Source organism: Tamandua tetradactyla, chromosome 1 (genome assembly GCF_023851605.1).
Source record: "Tamandua tetradactyla isolate mTamTet1 chromosome 1, mTamTet1.pri, whole genome shotgun sequence".
NCBI classification, from domain to species: Eukaryota; Metazoa; Chordata; class Mammalia; order Pilosa; family Myrmecophagidae; genus Tamandua; species Tamandua tetradactyla.
Window position 1 is genome coordinate 233,316,738 of NC_135327.1, and position 18,000 is coordinate 233,334,737.

General features: G+C 56.4%; 1 protein-coding gene across 1 annotated transcript in view; it reads left to right on the forward strand.

The window, feature by feature from the left end:
• Nucleotides 1-1,050: 1,050 nt before the first annotated feature.
• The window catches only part of RSU1 (Ras suppressor protein 1), a 96,283-nt gene continuing 79,333 nt past the window's right edge, over nt 1,051-18,000 (forward strand). Inside the window, exons 1-3 of the mRNA XM_077154967.1 lie at nt 1,051-1,158; nt 1,682-1,793; nt 8,370-8,420. Coding sequence (XP_077011082.1) covers nt 1,685-1,793; nt 8,370-8,420 — 160 coding nt within the window. The 5' untranslated portion in view covers nt 1,051-1,158; nt 1,682-1,684. The remainder of the gene's footprint in view (nt 1,159-1,681; nt 1,794-8,369; nt 8,421-18,000) is intronic.

The following is an 18,000-nucleotide window of genomic DNA, read 5'->3' on the forward strand; positions in this document are numbered from 1 at the left end:
TGTGGTTATTGATGTTGAACATCTTTTCATGTGCTTTCTGGCCAGTTGTGTATCTTCTTTAGAGAAATGTCTATTCAGACGTCTGTCTTTTCATTGTTGAATGGAAGCATTTCTTTATATATTCTGGACATTAAACCCTCATGGACATGTAGTTTCCAAATATATTCCTGCTATCCTGTGGGCTGTCACTTTACATTCACAATGCATTTCTATGAGGCACAGACGTTTAATTTTTTTTTTTTTACATGGGCAGGCACCGGGAATCGAACCCGGGTCCTCGGGCATGGCAGGCAAGCGTTCTTACCTGCTGAGCCACCGTGGCCCGCCCCGTTTAATTTTAATGAAGTCCCATTTATCCGTTTTTCTTTGGATGCTTGTGCTTTGTGTGTAACGTCTAAGAAGAACAGGAAGTGGGGGGCTCGTGGGAGGCACACTCACGTGCTTCACGGGTGGGAAAGCCCACCTGTGTGGTGGTCAGACTTACCTGTAGCTCAGACCCGCAGGACCAGGTGTGAGACGCACCCCAGAAACCCGCAGGCTTTTCAAAGGGCAGGGCTGGGGGCGGGGAGGCCCAGGACACCGAAGGGCTCTGTCTGTGGGGCAACGGCGGGGAAGGGACTCAGGGAAGCAGGAGCGGGAGGACACACTCACGACCAGGGACAAAACCTCCGCTACATTACCTCCCACAGGAGTCCCCAAGCGTCCTCGCTTCCGCCCACAGCACTCCGCGCTTCGACCAGCGGACTGCGCCTGCGCCAGAGATAGTGCGCACGCACCTGTTCTGGTCCAATTATGTCCCACTTCTAGGGAAGCCAAGGAGGACGGACCAATATGCGGGTGGGCGGGATCTCGGAGCCGAACAACGCCTATGATTGGCCAGCCGCAGGGTATGCGTTCCTTTGTAGGCGGAGCCGCACCCCGGGGCCCGGTTTGGTGAATTGTTCTCCTAATTTGGGAAGGGCCGGGCAGGACGGGGGCGGAGCCGAGTGCGCCTGCGCGGGGCGCAAGGCGTGTCCGGAGGGGATGAGTGCGCCTGCGCGGGGATGGGCGTGTCCAATCCCGGGTGAGTGCGCCTGCGCAGACCGCGGAGCGGGAGCTTCTCGGTGGCTGGAGCGTGTACCCGGTGCTTCTCTGGCGGCTTGGCAGCGCTTTCCTTCGGTGAGTGCCGCCTCGCCCCGGCCCCGCCTCGCGCCCCGCCCTGCTCCGCTTGCCGCGCAGACCCCCGACGCCGCGGACACTCCAAGTCCCCGACCCTGCGCTCCCTGGTCGTCGCTGCGTCCCCGCTGCCCCTGCCCCCCAGGGCCCTTCCCCGACCCTCCGTCCCCTGTGCCCCCCGGTCATCCCCTATGTCCCCCGGTCGTCCCTGCGTCCCCTGTGCCCCCCGGTCGTCCCTGCGTCCCTTGTGGTCCCTGCGCCCCCCCTCCGGTTGTCCCTGCCCCCCAGGGCCCTTCCCCGACCCTCCGTCTCCTGTGCCCCCCGGTCATCCCCTATGCCCCCTGGTCATCCCTGCGTCCCCTGTGGTCCCTGCGTCCCCTGTGCCCCCCGATCGTCCCTGCGTCCCTTGTGGTCCCTGCGCCCCCCCCCCCCCGGTTGTCCCTGCCCCCCAGGGCGCTCCCCGACCCTGCGCCGCGCCCCCCCCCCACGCCGTCACCCACGAGTACCGCCGTCGTCGCTTGTGCAGGCCATGTCCAAGTCCCTGAAGAAGCTGGTGGAGGAGAGCCGGGAGAAGAGCCAGCCCGAGGTGGACATGAGTGACCGTGGCATCTCCAGCATGCTGGACATCAGCGGCCTCTGTGAGTGCTGGGGGGTCAGGGGATGGCCTCAGGGTCAGGGGGCAGCGGGTGTGTGCCCCCATAGAGAGGACCAGGGAGAGGGGACGGATAGGTGCCCCTGGAGATCCCGGGGGAGGTGGACAGTCAGGCCAGCTGGGTCCTCCTAAGGCCTGTGAGCCTCCAGTTGAGGGGAGTCGGGGGTGGCAGGTCCCCCAGGGACAGACCCTGCTCACCACTTGCGGGGGGCTCAGGCGTGTCTGGAATGAGAACCTCAGCTCCTTGTGGCACTTTGGGGCTTCTCTCTGCAGTTCACTCAGTGGCCCCTTGGTTTCCAATTGTGGACCGTTTTGAGCCATTCTTCCTCTCTCCCGGTAGATGTCCGCTTTGCTCCTTGAGCAGACGTCTTGTGTAACATTTTTGTGCCTAGAGTATCTTGAGACGCCCTGACTCATTGCGTTCCTTGAGGTGTTTGTTGTTTTTCTTCCTGGAGCTGACCTGCTGTCTTCCCGGCTAGCCTCTGCATCCTGTGTCTCTGCCCCCTGGCTTAGCAGGGCCAGGCGAGGGTGGCCGATTCCATGGCATGTCCCCATCAGAGGGGGCAGCTGCTGTACCTGCTATGCGGTGTGGGATGATGGTCTCGCGTTGCCAGGTCTTTTTTTCCTTTGCCATTTATTTTTAAGAAGTCAAGAACACAGGGTTTTATGTGGGATTTTCTAATTTTTAAATGTTGGCCACTAATTTTGGTGTTTCCAAAAATGACTTTGTACTGAATAAAACATGAATTGGGGCTGTGTGTGGCCCCGTTGCCAACGGGGTTGCCCCACAGCCTCCCAAATCTGGCCACGGCCTGCCTTTGTCCTTCCAGGAGAACTGAACGAACCCTCCCCCTGAGCCAGGCACCTCCCCTGCCTCCTCTTCACTGAAATCGTGGTGTGTCCCGACCTGCTCTGGGCCTCCAGGCTGCTGGACTCAGGAATCCAGAGCTTCCTACTGGGAGGCTGGGGGGACTGAAGCGCTGTTTCCTGGGTCCCTGTGGGTGACCACCGCGAAGGGAGATACCATCCACCTCCGGTTGTACCAGTTAGCAGCTTGGCCTCGGCCTGCGTCAGGCCTGCGGGGTGCTGGACGCTCTCAGGGGTGCTGTGGGCCCTCGGGGGTGCCGGGCCTTCAGGGGTGCTGGGCCCTCGGGGGTGCCGGGCCTTCAGGGGTGCTGGGCCCTCGGGGGTGCCGAGACTCTGGGGACGCTGGGCCTTCAGGGGTGCTTGACTCTCAGGGGTGCTGGGCCCTCGGGGATGTTGAGCCCTTGGGGGTACTGAGACTCTGGGGATGTTGGGCCCTCGGAGGTGCTTAGACTCTTGGGGATGCTGGCCTTTTGGGGATGCTGAGACTCTCAGGGGTGCCCTTGGGGGTTTTGGCCTCTCAGGGTGCTGACGTGTTGGGATGCCGGGCTCCCGGGGCCCTGCGCTGTCACAGAGGGCCTGGGTGTGCCCTGTCCCCTGCCACTCACTGTCCCTGGAGCGGATGGAGAGGCTGCCTGCAGCGGGGCTTTTCCTATCGGCTTCTTGAGGAAGCCTTGTGCGATGTTTGAAAGTGGATGAGGGGAAGCTTTTTCAGCTCAGCTCCGCTATCTCTTTGAAGCCTTGGTCTTGTTGAAGAAGAGATAGCCACTTGTTTCCTGAAAGACATGTTCCTGGCATCACAATGGGTGGTGAAATGCAAAATCATTTTTAACTTTCTCCCAAACAGCAGCTCAGGAAGTGGGGAAGTGAATGTGGAGCTCCATCCAGGGCTCAGCACTGTGGACATGGGGGCCTGCCCGCTGCAGGTCACAGGGCAGCCCCTCGCTCTCCCCAAGCCCTGCATGCTGGGCCCCGTTCCCGGGACCCTTCCCGAAGCCTACTCCTCAGCCAGGCCCCTTCGCAGGGAGTACGTGATATTTATTCCTCGGGTGTGCTGAAGTACCTGATGGTGTGTGAGCTGCAGGGTGAGAGCTCCTGTGCGCCTCTGGTTGTGAAATTTGACTTAACTGGAATTGCGCGCAGCACTTTTGGGGCTAAATACAAGCGATTCAGCTGCTTGTACAAAAGGTGGTTATTCCTTGTGTCCTGAGCTTCCTTCACCACCTGTTACGTTTCACTGAAGACAAGCGGGAATTCAGCTTTGCAGGTAAGAAGGGAGGCTGGAGCGCACGCCAGCCCAGGACGCCTCCTTCCTGCAGGGACTGCACTTCGGGGATGCAGCCCTGTCCTTCCCGCGTCTCAGATGCCCGCGCCTCTGGGGGTGCTTGCTGCAGAGGCCCACCCAGGGGCCATGGTGGAGTCAGCATCCCCTGTCCCCTGTCCCCTCGCTGGTCAGCGTCCCCCGTTCTACCCCCACCGGGCAGCATCTCCCATACTGCCCCCCCCCCCCCCCGCACTGGGCAGTGTCCCCCCTGTCTGCCGGGCCTTGGTGCCTTCTCTGTCCCTGTGCTTAGCCTCAACGTGGACCAGCTCCTGTGCCTCCCCTGGTCCGAGCTCCCCGTGGCCGGGTGCCCCAGGCTTGCAGTGGGGGGGGGGGGGGGCAGCGGGGCTGGGCATGTCCCTTTGGGTTGTCTTAGAGCCAGGCTGGGACGTGGCCGCACACCCTCTGTATTTCCTCCCCTTCGCCGTGTCCCACCAGCCTGCGTCTACCCTGGGGCACCCTTGGCGCCCAGAAGTCAGGGCCTGCGTCCTCTCACCGGAGCGGGGTGCCCGGGGAAGCTCCTCTGGTGCCAACACTGCCGTCCACCCGCAGCCGGGCGCCTGCGGTCCTCTCGGCAGGTCTTCTTGTGACTTTAGTCTCTTGAGACCCATCGGCTTCGAAGTGGCCGAGCCTTTGCTAGTCATCTTTCCGGTTAGGCTGAAATACCTTTCAGGGGACCCTCTGGAAGGAGAGACAGCCTGCCTCCAGGGGGCCGGCTTTCTGTGTTCCGCAGGACACACGGCGTCGCCCTCCGGGCTCGCCTGGGAGCGGCCGGCGCAGGTGTCGGGGCCCTCGGGAAGGCCACGTGCAGGGTCTGACCTGTGGGGGTGACCCCTCTGCTGTGCCCTGGCCCTCCATGGCCAGTGGCTCCCCTGCCAGTGACCGCTTAGCTGCCGCCCCAGCTGCCTACCTGTGCCCCTGCCTGGGTCCCCCGGTGAGCTGGGAGCTGCCTGCGGGCGTGGCCACTTTGGCCCTGTGTGCCGGCACCTTCCCAAGGGGAGGAGGAGCACCCGAGGAGATCGGGGAGCATGTGGAGCGCCCCCTCCTTGTCCAGGACCGGGCACAAGTGGAGAGGACAGGCTGGCCACTCCATGTCACTGAGCTGAGTGAGGCAGTGTTTCCAGTGGCTGCCCGCACAGTGCCCAGGTCTGCAGCCCCTGGAAGCTTCCTCTTGGTGCCCCGCTGTGGACGCAGGCAAGGTGCTTGCCCCTGCCTGGTGGGGTGTGGTGGGTTGCTGTGAGGTAGCAGCTCAGAGCGTCCAGTGCCCACCTGGCACAGGGCAGCCTCAGGGCCGCATGCGCGGGGCTTTGCTGCTGATTTCCTGTGATGGTTTAGAACACCAGGAAGTCTCTTGGGTCCTTGGATGTCTCGGTGCCAGGGCGTCCCCAGGGGGGCTGCCCCTTTGCCGCAGGGTCTCTTCCTGCCTGTGCCCGTTACCTCCTTCTCACCTGGCGTGGGAGTCCAGGAGAAGGGTGCGGACACCCTGCGGGGAGAACCTGGCGCAGCTGTGCTGTGCCTCCAGGGTTAAAGAACCAGGGCCAGGGCTGGGTGGGGGACCACCCTGGCCAAGCTGACCCCTGCTCCCGCGCCGCCCTTGCACCCGAGCTGCCCTCTGTGCCTGAGCCACACGCTGTGCCAGAGCTGTTCCCCATGCCCGAGCTGCCCTCTGTGCCCGAGCCGCCCTCTGTTCCAGAGCCACCCACTGCCCAAGCCACTCAGTGTGCTTGAGCTGCCCTCTGCGCCCGGGCCGCCCACTGCACCCGGGCTGCCCACTGCGCCTGGGCCGCCCCCTGTGCCCGAGCTGCTGCCCACGTCTGACCGGGCCCTGTGCGCCCCCTCCCCCTGTGTTTCCCCTCCAGCCCTGGCCCGTGGGCGGCTCTCTGGGAGTTTGGGTGGCCTTGACGGGTGGGCATTCCTGGGCACCTTCAGAACCTGCCCTTCTTTGCCCTCCCCCGGCCCCGAGCAGCCCCTGGACCCAGGTCTCCCTGCACAGTGGCCCTGAACCGCTCACCCAGACGCCACTTCCAGGAGGCCAGCGCTATGGTTGCAGCCACGAGGCCAAACCGTGCATGGACACGGCTCTGTGGTGTTTCGTGGGCCTGGGGGTGAGCTCCCCCAGGAGTGCGTGGGTGAGGCGACCGTCACGGGGCTGCCTGATGCTGGGTTAGCTGGCCCCAGAGCATGGTGCAGGCCCACGGCGGGATGGCGGGCCTGGGCGCAGCCCCCGTTTCCACTGTGGGGTGCAGCGCTGCCCCTCCATAGACCCTCCTGCCTGCCTCTCAGCGGGCAGTTTTACCTGAGATGCGCACGTGCGTGGGCAGGTGGGAGGAGCTGGCACCCCTGCGCCCATCACCCGGCCTGGGCACGTCGCTGCCCGGCACTCTGGTGCCCTAAAGACGTTTTCTCTGTTCTCATTTTTCTCCATCTTGCCCACTTTAGGGGGTAGACCTCTACCAACAGTGAGGAAGGAAAATGTGTCTGGGTAGAGTGATCAGTGAAAGCAACAACTGAATTGATTCTCTTTATAGGAAAGACTAAGACTTTGTCACTTTCTGTAGTACTAAATACGTGTGCATATGTGAACGATATGTCAAGTGTCTGCTTGTGTGTGTATAAGTACACGTGTGCATGTGTGACGCGTGTGCATGTGTGTGGGCTTGTGTGTACACATGTGCATGTGCCCCTCGCTCTGCTCACTGAGAGAGCTTGGGTACTGACCCCCCGTGGCAGTGGGCACATCTCGAGCCCAGAGCTTGGCTTTGAGTGTGATCTCCCACAGACGGGAGAAAGGGCAGACCCTGGGGCTCCTGGAGGAATGGTGCACCCTGGAAGTCCAGGCAGAGAGAGGGAGACCCCCGGAGGGGGGGGACCCCAGGACCAGTGTGAGTACGGACAGGATGAGCTTGAGCCTCTTGTGCTCGGGAGCTGGGGAGAGCTGCCCAGAGGAAGCCGGGGCGCGTCGAGGGGGCAGGGTGGCCGGCTCGGGGGGAACAGCCGTCGGCGTGAAGCACGGCAGCATGAAGAAGGGCGCGGAAGTGATCCCGGGCTGTGCCGGGGCCTTGTTCCAGGGCTCGGGGCCTCTAGAAGGGCAGAGACGACCGAGTTCTTCTGTAGCCGCTGGGACAGCAGCGGCACCTGCCCTGCACCCCTGGACTCAAGGCCACCCTGAGACCCCAGCATTCACAAGTGCATTTAAAGTTTGGTGAGGAAAGGGCTGTTTAGAGTGTATCACACACCCCTCTGCCCCTTACTAATTTCAAAGGAATAGAGGTGCTTGGAGGGGCTGGATGTGGGGGTGAAAGGCCACTTCCTGAGTCGGGGTGGGGGGAAGGCTACCTGGTGGGGCGCCCCAGGAGAAGGCAGCAAACCTGGCAGGTCCTTGTGTAGGGGCACACTGCAAGGGGAGGGTCAAAGTTCCCGCAGAGATGGACCCAGTGCCTGTGGCATCGGGTCTGTGCGCTGCCAGACCTTCTCAGGCCAGGGTTAGACCGCAGCGAGGCCTGGGGTCCTGAGTGGACCTTCCGTCTCGGCGGTCGCATGCGGCTTTGTAGGGATGTCTGCTGAGGTTTATGGGGCGTCACAGCGGCCACTGGTGGTTCAGGGAATCAGGTCTTTCTGCTGTTACTTTGAATTTTTCACTAACTTAGTGACAGTTTATGAGAAAACAAAATTGTGGCCATGAGTGATACACACTGAACATGCTGGGGTCTGACGCTGAGACTGCCGGAGAAGACACTTATTAACCCTTCATGAAGACACTACTGTGTTAGCGTAAGGATGTTCTTGTAAAGATAATGGAAAAATTCTTGCCTGTTTCTGCCAGTCGCTTTTTGTCTTATGACTCTTTTTGTCAGCATGTGCTTCCTTCCTTCATGCTGGGGAAGCCACCCTGTAGCGGACTCCACCTCGGGCAGGTTGGAGCTGGCGCATGGGGCACAGGTGTTCTGAAACGGCCCCGCAGTGACTGGGGGGGCATGGAGGGCTGGCTGGGGGGGGTGAGGATTGGGGGTGGAGATAGGGGGGTGCGGAGGGCCAGGGGTGGGGGGTGTGAGGGTCGGGGGTTGGGGGGTCGGGGGTGGGGGGAATTCGGGGTGGGGGGTGGGGGGTCGGGGGTGGGGGGAATAGGGGTGGGGGGTGGGAGGGTCGGGGGTGGGGGGAATTGGGGGTGAGGGGTGCGGGGTCGGGGATGTGGGGAGTTGGGTTGGGGGTGGAGGGCTGGCTGGGGGGGGTGGGCGAAGGCCCCTCGGGGTGGGCAGTGGGCGGGACGCCAGGCCATCCCACGCGTGGGCACCCGTTTTGAGGTGCTGGGCTTGGCCGGGCCTGGAGCTCCCTGCCCGCTGTGCTGCGCAGCCTGACGTGCCCTGTCTTCTCTTGCAGTCTCGCTGGCGCACCTCACGCAGCTCGTGCTCAGCCACAACAAGCTGACAGGTAAGTGGGTGCCGTGGGCTTCCCCCTTCCCGTGACGAGCGCGCCCCGGCCCGGCGCCCTCGCGGAGGTGAATGGTGATGGACTGTTTGGGGAAACTTGGGCCTGATTGTGCTGAGCGTGTTGTCCTGCGAGTTTTACGCTTTGTGGAGCTTTGAGGATGTTGCTTGTCGTGGACGTGAACTGACGCCAGAAATCGACGTCTTTTCTCCCGAAGTGGCTCAGGTCAGGGTGGCGGGGAGCCGCGGAGCTCTGGAGGCGTCATGAAAACTGCTGCCCCAGCGTCAGGACACATGTACTTGTTCCCTCTGGTTCTTCCAAAGGGGGAATTTAGCTGTCGGTGTGCTCTCTTCCCTGCATGTTCAGGAAGGGAAAGGTACAAAGTTGTGCACAGTATATAAATTTATCTTGCTCATTTAGTTCAGTTTTTCATGTTTTTGAGAATGGTTTTCATTCAAGCCCTGGGTGTCCGCAGAGTCATGGCGGGATACGGGGTTCGTGCCTGTGCTGTGGGGTGTCAGGCCAGAGCCCACCCTCCCATCACCTGCTGGCTGACCCCCTACCCTGGGGCTTCCTGGTCTGTGGCGAGAACTCGGTGGTGGCTTCTGGGCCCAGTGGATTGGCTGTGTGCCCCAGCCAGGGGCTCAGCCGTCCAGAGTTCAGCTGCCCAGGAACTCAGCTGTCCAGGGGGTTGGCCATGTGCTGTGCCGATGCCTTGTGCCTTTTCCAGGGGGTCAGCTGTCCAGGGAGTGGGCTGTCCAGGAGTTCAACCATCCAGGAGGTCAGCTGTCCAGGGGGTGGGCCGTCCAGGGGTCGACCGCATGCTGCCACCTCTTGTGGCAGGGCCCTGCCGTCCGCAGCACCCTGGCCCTGCACACAGTGGGCTTGCAGCTCACTTTGGAACTGCAGGATTCCAAGTTCCCCTGTAGCACGTAACAGGGCTCGCTTGCTGAATTCTCCTGACTAGCGCTGCCTCGCTGTTGTGGGGAAGTGATTTATGTTTCCATCCGAGAGCAAAAGGTGCTGTGCCCTGTCGTGTCAGGGTTGCGTCTCTCCATTGGGGCACCTTTCGGGAGGTTGTAGTTTGTTCCCTTTAACGTGTGTTCACGGAGATGGGCATCTCCAGGTCAGGGCTTCGGCTCCCTTCTCAGGGCATGAGGAAGGCGTAATGGGAGGTGATTTGGGGGGAGAGGCAGAGAGATGGCGTTAAACCATGTCTGCTCTGAAAGGTGCAAACTCCGCACTCCTTCCTTCCTCATTTTTGTTGTTTTTCTTGCCATTTGAGACAGTCCTGACCTAATCCAGCAAACTCCGATCAACTGTCCTGGTGAGCGCCATCCTGGTGCACGACGCCCGGCTGCCCCACGAAGGTCACATTAGCATTTTGGGGCTTTCTGGCATTTAATTGAGTGGCTTTGCAGTGCTCTCTCAGGTGCGGGTAGTAAGTCATCCTTTGACAGGTCTGTGCATGTACATGAGTGCAGCCCCAGCTCCTCTCTGCTGACGCCGGTGCCCCCCACCCCCACCCCACTCCGCAGGGGCTGCTGATGGGGCTCCCGTGCTGAGGTCGGGGCTCCCGTGCTGAGGCCGGTGCTCCCCCACCACTCCCAAGGGGCCACCGAAGGTGTTTCTCGTGCCCTGAGGCCGGTGCTCCTCCACCACTCCCGAGGGCCAACTGGCGATGTGCCCTGAGGCCGGTGCTCCCTCACTACTCCCGAGGGGCCACTGATGGTGTTCCCAGCGCCCTGAGGCTGGTGCTCCTCCACCAACCCGAGCGGCCACTGATGGTATTCCCCATGCCATGAGGCCGGTGCTCCTCCACTGCTCCTGAGGGGCCACTGACGGTGTTCCCTGTGCCCTGAGGCCAGTGCTCATCCACTGCTCCTGAGGGGTCACTGACGGTGTTCCCTGTGCCCTGAGGCCAGTGCTCCCTCATTGCTCCCGAGGGGCCACTGATGGTGTTCCCAGTGCCCTGAGGCCAGTGCTCCTCCACCGACCCAAGGGGCCACTGATAGTGTTCCCCGTGCCATGAGGCCGAGTGTTCCCCGTGCCATGAGGCCAGTGCTCCTCCACTGCTCCTGAGGGGTCACTGACGGTCCTCCCTACGCCCTGAGGCTGGTGCTCCCTCACCGCTCCCGAGGGGCCTCTGACAGTGCTCCCCACGTCTGGGGCATGAAGCCCCTGCCCTTGCACTCTTCAACTGGCCGTGTCCTGTCCTGTGTCCACAAGGAGTGACTGGCTCACTCATAGGGGTCTTGAATCGGGGGCACGATGGACTGCCAGGGGCCTCACAGCGTGTGACCAGCTTGATGGCTGGCTCTCCTGGTGTGTTTGGTGTGGTCAGCCCCAGATATGGCCCCTGAGTGCCTGGGTGTGGGGGGCAGATGCCTGCCACTGTCGGTCCTGCAGCCTGTGAGGCTGCCCAGGGCCACCAGCTCCTGCAGTTAGGTCCCCTGTGAGCCATACAGAGTGGCCTCTGGGGCAGGCGGGGGAGGGCTGCTGGTGGGCGCAGGGCTGCAGCTGCTTTTGCTGATACCTCTGAGGACATGGGAGGAGGCCAAGCAGGTCTTTTTATTCTGTTGCTTTTGATGCTAGTCTGGCCCGTGTCCTGCCGTGTGGGTCGGTTTCCTCCAGGGTAGCCGTTGTGAGGTGGCTGCTCCGGATGTGCCTCTAGAGGCCACTGTGCCCCACGCAGCTCTGCTCCCAGCCCCGGGCTGCCCCGCACTCCCTGTGCCCAGGATGCCTCGTACCCTGGACGCCCTGTGCCCTGGACGCTCTGTGCCCTGGACACCTCGGCCTGCCCTGGATGCCTGTGTGGGGCTTGTGTCTGCCGAGCTGGCCCCACCATGATGCTGTGGGTTTCCCGAAGGACGTGTGGTGTTTGGTTTTGCTCCTAAAATTAAATAAGCATTCAGTACGCGTGCCATGTGCCAGCGCCTGGTAGGCTGTTCCATGCGCCCCCTTTCTCCAGTGTCTCACGCTGGAAGAATGCCGTCGCCTTATTGCATTTTGTATTGGACGCTCATGAGCTCGTTCCTGTGGAACGTGGTTTGACATGTTCATGTGTGTCACAGGTTTTAATTCAAAAAAACAGTTTCAAACCTGGGTAAACGTGTGTTTTTTCCTATTTTTATTGATTCCTGGCTGCTGGGCCCCAGGAATGTAGGGAAGGCTGTGCACAGGGACGTGAATTCTACCCACATCTGTCATGCAGCAGTCTCTGGGGTCAACTTTTTAATGCGAATACTTCCTTAATTTTTAGAAATAATTTTATTCTGACATGTTGCCTGCCCCTAAAATACGGGCATGGTGGTTTCCACCTGGTGACTGGGGCGTGGGGAGGTGGCACTCAACGTCCGTGCAGGAACACGCGGGGTGGCACCATGCTCCACACAGGGCGTCAGGACCTCCCGTGCTCCACTCAGGACGTCAGGACCCCCCGTGCTCCACTCAGGATGTCAGGACCACCCCCCTGTGCCCCCACAAGGCATCAGGTCCCCCCAGGCTCCACGCAGGACGTCAGGACCCCCCGTGCTCCACACAGGATGTCAGGACCCCCCTGTGCTCCACGCAGGATGTCAGGACCCCCCGTGCTCCACGCAGGACGTCAGGACCCCCCGTGCTCCACACAGGATGTCAGGACCCCCCGTGCTCCACGCAGGACGTCAGGACCCCCCGTGCTCCACGCAGGACGTCAGGACCCCCCGTGCTCCATGCAGGGCATCAGGTGTCACCGGGCTCCATGCAGGGCATCTAGACCCCCCCGTGCTCCATACAGGACATCAGGACCCCCCACCCTGTGCTCCGTGCAGGGCTCTCCCTCGTGGGGTCTTGGTGGGGTCGTTTGGGCTCCTGCTCTCAGTGGCACCTGCCTAGGGAGAGTGCACGAGTTCTCTCCGGATTGTCGGGCGTGTCCAGGCTGGTAGCCTCCGGGTCGTGGCCCAGCGTGGGCTTGCTACAGACCTTCCGACAGGTGTACTCATGCAGGGACTGGATACCCCAGTGCGAGAAAGGTGATTTCTTTAGTGGCTTAACCCTGCAGGTGTGGTGGCCGCAGTGTGTGAGGGTCCCTGTAAGGCCTCTCGCAGATGAGCTAAGCAGCACGTTCTGTGTGAAAATGTCACGTTCTCAGAATATGCAAATGCCACTACTATGAAGAGAATTAAATGAAGCAACTTTTACAGCATAGTAAACGGAAGCCCTGCAGGTGTGATGGATTGTTGGAAGGGATGAGAAGCGGGGCCTGCCCCAGCTCCGGAGACTGAACTGCTGCTCCCTGGGGGCTTCGCTGCCCCTGAGCCTCTGCTTGTCCCCTTCCGTGGATCTTTGATGGATTATTTGTCCTGCCTCCTGCAAGAGCCCCTGTGCTTGGCTTGTTTGAAATTAAACTACCGGGGGAATATGCAAATAGGTTGTTTTGGTGCCATGAATTTATCTTCTGACAGTATCAAAACAACGTGCTATTTGCATTTTAACAGAGTATAAATGTATTTATAATACAGAGGCTTTGATCAATCGCTTACTTTTTAAATTAGTGAGCATTTATCAGTTTAGTGCTGTCCCATCGTTTGAAGGATTGGATTTGAAAACACGTCTGCCGGGTGTTTTTCAGTCTGATGGCTGTTAATTAGACGCACTTATCTACCACGTGGTGGTTGGGTTGTGCAGAGCACTGCCTGCAGGTGGGAGTCTTTGGTTGTGTTCAGCTCTGGGGAAGCATGTAGGGCCATGAGGTGAGCAGGTGGGAGCTCCTGTCTGTCTGTCTGTGTGCAGCCCTGCAGCGTGTCCTCCTGACCCCATCTACCTGCTCCACCATCCAAAATGTGCTGGTTTCGGAATCTGTTTGCTGTGGGGAAAGGAGCTTCCTAAGTGTGGTGTATAAATTCTTCCATGTTAAGATAGACATAAAATCTATTTATTTTTACTAGTGGTAGGTACACCTGACACACGTTTCTGTGAGTGGGCAGCCTTTCACATAAGGCCCTGATGACACCGTTGAACCTGCACCGCTATCTCCAGGCTGCCTTCACCTTCCCAAAGCGAGGTTGGGCCCGTGTAGCACTAGCTTGGCGTTCCCTCCTCCCCCGGTCCCACTGTTTGCTTTCAGCCTCCGTGACTTTGCTGCTGCGGAGGGTTCATACGAGGAAGCACAAGGTGTCTGCCTTTGTGCCTGGCTAATTTTGCTCAGCATGGCGTCTTCAGGTGGGCCGCACTGCCCTGTGCCCCGCACCGCGCTTCCTTCCAGGCTGGACCCTTTCCGCATACCCCGCTTGTGCGAGCATCTGCTGACGGGCGCTTGGCTGTCCCACTGTCTGGCAATGTGAGTAATGCTGTGGTGGATGTTACCGTACAGGGACCTGAGCACCTGCTTTGGTATTAGGAGTGGGGTTGCCGGGTCACGTGGAAACTGGGCAGAGCCTCCAAGGAGCCGCCAACCGCATCTGCACAGCGGCGACTCCATCTTCCACCCCCTTCCGTGTGGCCCAGGCACGCCTATCCTTCCATCTCCTGCTCACAGTTGTCATTTTCAGTCTGTTCTCCACAAGGGCCTTCCCACTGGGTGTGGAGTAGAACCTCTTTGTTGTTTTAATTTGCATTTCTCTAATGGCTAATGATGTTGAACATTTTTTCATGAATTCTTTTTGCCATTTGGTTATCTTCTTTGGAGAAGTTTCTATTCAAATCCTTGGCCCTCTTATTATTTTTAACACCTTTTATTAGTGTGTTGTATTTGTTACAAGTAATGAAAGACCGTTTTTGTAACTGTACTCTTAGCTATAATTGTGCCATTAGCTTTAGTCCATTGTTTTAGTAGGGTTCACTGTTTGGGTTGTACAGGCCTAGGTTGATTTCTTTTTGGCTTTGCATCTACTTTGCAGATTTGATTGAGATAGGATATATTCACATGCCATATATTCCATCCAGGTATACAATCAGTTCCTCAGAGCATCCTCACTTAGTTGTGCAATCATCTTCATACTCGATTTTAGACCATTTTCATTGCTCCAGAAAGCAAAGTATCAGATATATACATGCAAAAAAGAAACCCCAAACCTGTGTACCCTCTTCCCCCATCATCGACCCCTGGCAGTGGTGTAGTTCACCTGTTACTGTGGATGAAGGAACATTAAGGTCTTACTGTTAGCTGTGGTCTGTGGTTTGCAATAGGTATTTTCCCCGTAGAGCTCTCTTACTAAGTGTTCGTACAAGTGTGGTGTGTTTGCAGTAGATCATGCAAGAACTTACTGATGTTTGTAATGTTGACTGGTGACACGCAAGGCTGCAAACCCCTTTACACGACGTTTGCCTACACGACAGCACTAGTAGTCACGCTTGCGGTCACGGTGGGTTCCCCTCACCTCTGTCACTCCCAGACTTCTAAGTTCAACGTCTTCAGAAGCTCTGTGTGTGGTGGATGGCTGCTCCCTTCTCTAGCTTCTATCTCCAGTTGTCTGTAGGCCACGTTTTAAGACTCTGACTTTGCATATTCTAGTTAGTTCATATCACTGAGATCGCGCTGCGTCTGTCCTTTCGTGTCAGCCTTACTTTACTCAGTCTTACGTCCTGAAGGTTCATTCACATTATCGTGGCCTCAGGACCTCCTGCAGTGTAATACTCCATCGCACATTGCACTTGTTTGAAAGCGTGTACCCAGGAAGGCCGTGTATAAATCCTGACCCAGTCTTGTGGGGCAGCTGTTTCTTTTAATCCCTATGCAGGCTGGGGTTGATTAGATTATCTCCACGGAGATGTGGCACGCCCAATTGTAGGTGTGGCATTTGATTAGATGGAGATGTGTCTCCTCCCATTCCAGGTGGGTCTTCATTAGTTCACTGGAATGCTTTAAAAGAGGAAACATTTTGGCAAAACCTCAGAAATGAGAGGAATGACAGAAGCCTCAGAGCTGACAGGAACTTTGGAGCAGAGCTGACACAGATGCCGACACGTGGAGACAGAGACACGGATGTTTGGAGATGCTTGGAGCCCAGCAGATGTCACCATGAGATGTTAAACCAACCAGAACCTAGAGGGAGCCAAGGGAAGCCAAGAGATGAAAGCCAGCCCTGGAGAAGCAAAGTGAGGAGTCTCCATAGGAACAGAGGCTGAAAGCAGCAGAGCCCAGGAGCAAGGGACCAGCAGATGCAGCCACGTGACCACCAGCTGATAGAGGGGTCCCTGACCCATCGGACTTCCTTGAATTAAAGTATCCTTCCCTGGATGCCTTAGTTTGGACATTTCCACTGGCTTAGAACTACGAACTTGTAACTTATTAAATTCCCCTATTTAAAAACCATTCCATTCTGGTATGTTGCATTCTGGCAGCTAGCAAACTAACACATATGTATATATACCACCTTCTGTTTATTCTCTGATCTGTTGATGGACTCCTGGGTTGCTTTCATTTTTTGGCAATTGTGAATAATGCCATTGTGAGTATTGGTGTGCAAATGTCTGTTCGTGTCTCTGCTTTCAGTTCTTAGTATATACTGAACCGAAGAATTCTTGGTCCATTTGTTTTTTTAATATACAATATGAACATTCTTTTTTTTCCATTACATTATTGTACATTCATCATCATGATCATTTCTTAGAACATTTGCATCAATTCAGAAAAAGAAATAAAAAGAAAACAGAAAAAAATTCATACGTACCGTACCCCTTACTCCTCCCTTTCTTTGATCACTAGCATTTCAATCTACTACATTTAACATTTGTTCCCCCTATTATTTATTTATTTTTAATCTATATGTTTTACTCATCTGTCCATAAGGTAGATAAAAGAAGCAAAAGACATAAGTCTTTCACAATCACACAGTCACGTCGAGAAAGTTGTATCATTATACAATCATCTTCAAGAAACGTGACTACTGGAACACAGCTCCACAGTTTCAGGCAGCTCCCTTCAGCCTCTCTGTTACATCTTAACTGAAACGGTGATATCCATTTCATGCTTAAGAATAACCTCCAGGATAAACTCTCGACTGTTTGGAATCTCTCAGCCATTAACACTTTATTTTGTCTCATTTCCCTCTTCCCCCTTTCAGTCGAGAAGGTTTTCTCAATCCCTTGGTGCTGAGTCCCAGCTCACTCTAGGATTTCTGTCCCATGTTGTCAGGATGATCCACACCCCTGGGAGTCATGTCCCATATATTAATTTGGGTTCTCTAGAGAAGCAGAATCAACAGGGACTACTTGCAAATATAAAAATTTATAAGTGTCTCATGTGATCACGGGAACGCAGAGTTCAAAATCCACAGGGCAGGCTGTGAAGCCAATGATTCCAATGGAGGGTCTGGATGAACTCCACAGGAGAGGCTCGCCAGCTGAAGCAGGAAGAGAGGCTCTCTCCTCTGAATCCTCCTTAAAAGGCTTCCTGTGATTAGACTGAGCATCATCATTGCAGAAGACACTCCCCTTGGCTGATTACAAATGGCATCAGCTGTGGATGCAGCTGACGTGATCCTGATTTAATTCTATAAAATGTCGTCATTGCAACAGACAGGCCAGCACTTGCCCAACCAGACAAACAGGTACCACCACTTGGCCAGGTTGACACATGAACCTGACCGTGACATCCCACGTAGATGGGGGAGGGCAGTGAGTTTACTTGTGGTGTTGGCTGAGAGAGACCACATCTGAGCAACAAAAGAGGTTCTCTGGGGGTGACTCTTAGGCTTGATTTAAGTAGGCTTAGCCTATACTTTGTGGGGTTAAGTTCATATGAACAAACCCCAAGATTGAGGGCTCAGCGTATAGCTTTGGTTGTCCACACTGCTTGTGAGAATATCAAGAATTCTCTACTTGGGGAAGTTGAATTTTACCCCTTTCTTACCATTCCCCCGTGGGGACTTTGCAAATACATTTTTATTCACTGTTCAAATCCTTTTGGGATGTTTTGAGGCCTCACTCTGGCTAAATCTATAAAATCTCATTCTTGGCCCGTTTTTAAATTAGGTTGTTTGTCTTTTGTCCTGCAGTTGTAGGAGTGCTTTGTATATCCTGGATTTTAAGTCATTATCAGGTATGTGGCTTCCAAAATTTTTTTTCCCATTCTGTAGGTCTTCTTTTCACTTTGTTTATAATGTCCTTTATAATGGACAAAAGGTTTTTTGTTTTATGTGTTTTTATCTTTTGTTTGTTGCTCATGTTTTTGGTGTAAAATCTAAAAATTTGTTTCCTACTACAGGGTTTTGAAAATACTTCCCTATGTTTTCTTTTAAAAATACTATTATAGTATTAGCTTTTTTATTTAGGTCTTTGATCCATTTTGAGATAATTTTTGTATGTGATAAGAGGTGGAGTTCACATTCATTCTTTTGTGTGTGGATTTTCTGCTGTCCCAGCACCGTTTGTTGAGGATTCTGTTAGTTCCTTATTGAACGGACCAGGCACCTTGTAGAAAATCATCTGGCTTTGGACATGTGGTTTTATCTCTGGGCATTCAGTTCTACTCCACTGGTCTAGATATCTGTTCTTATGCCTAGCACTACACTGTTTTAATTTCTGTAGCTTTGTAGTAAGTGCTTTTTTATCATGGAGTTGTTGGTTTATAGAAAAAAATCATGCAGAAAATACAGAATTT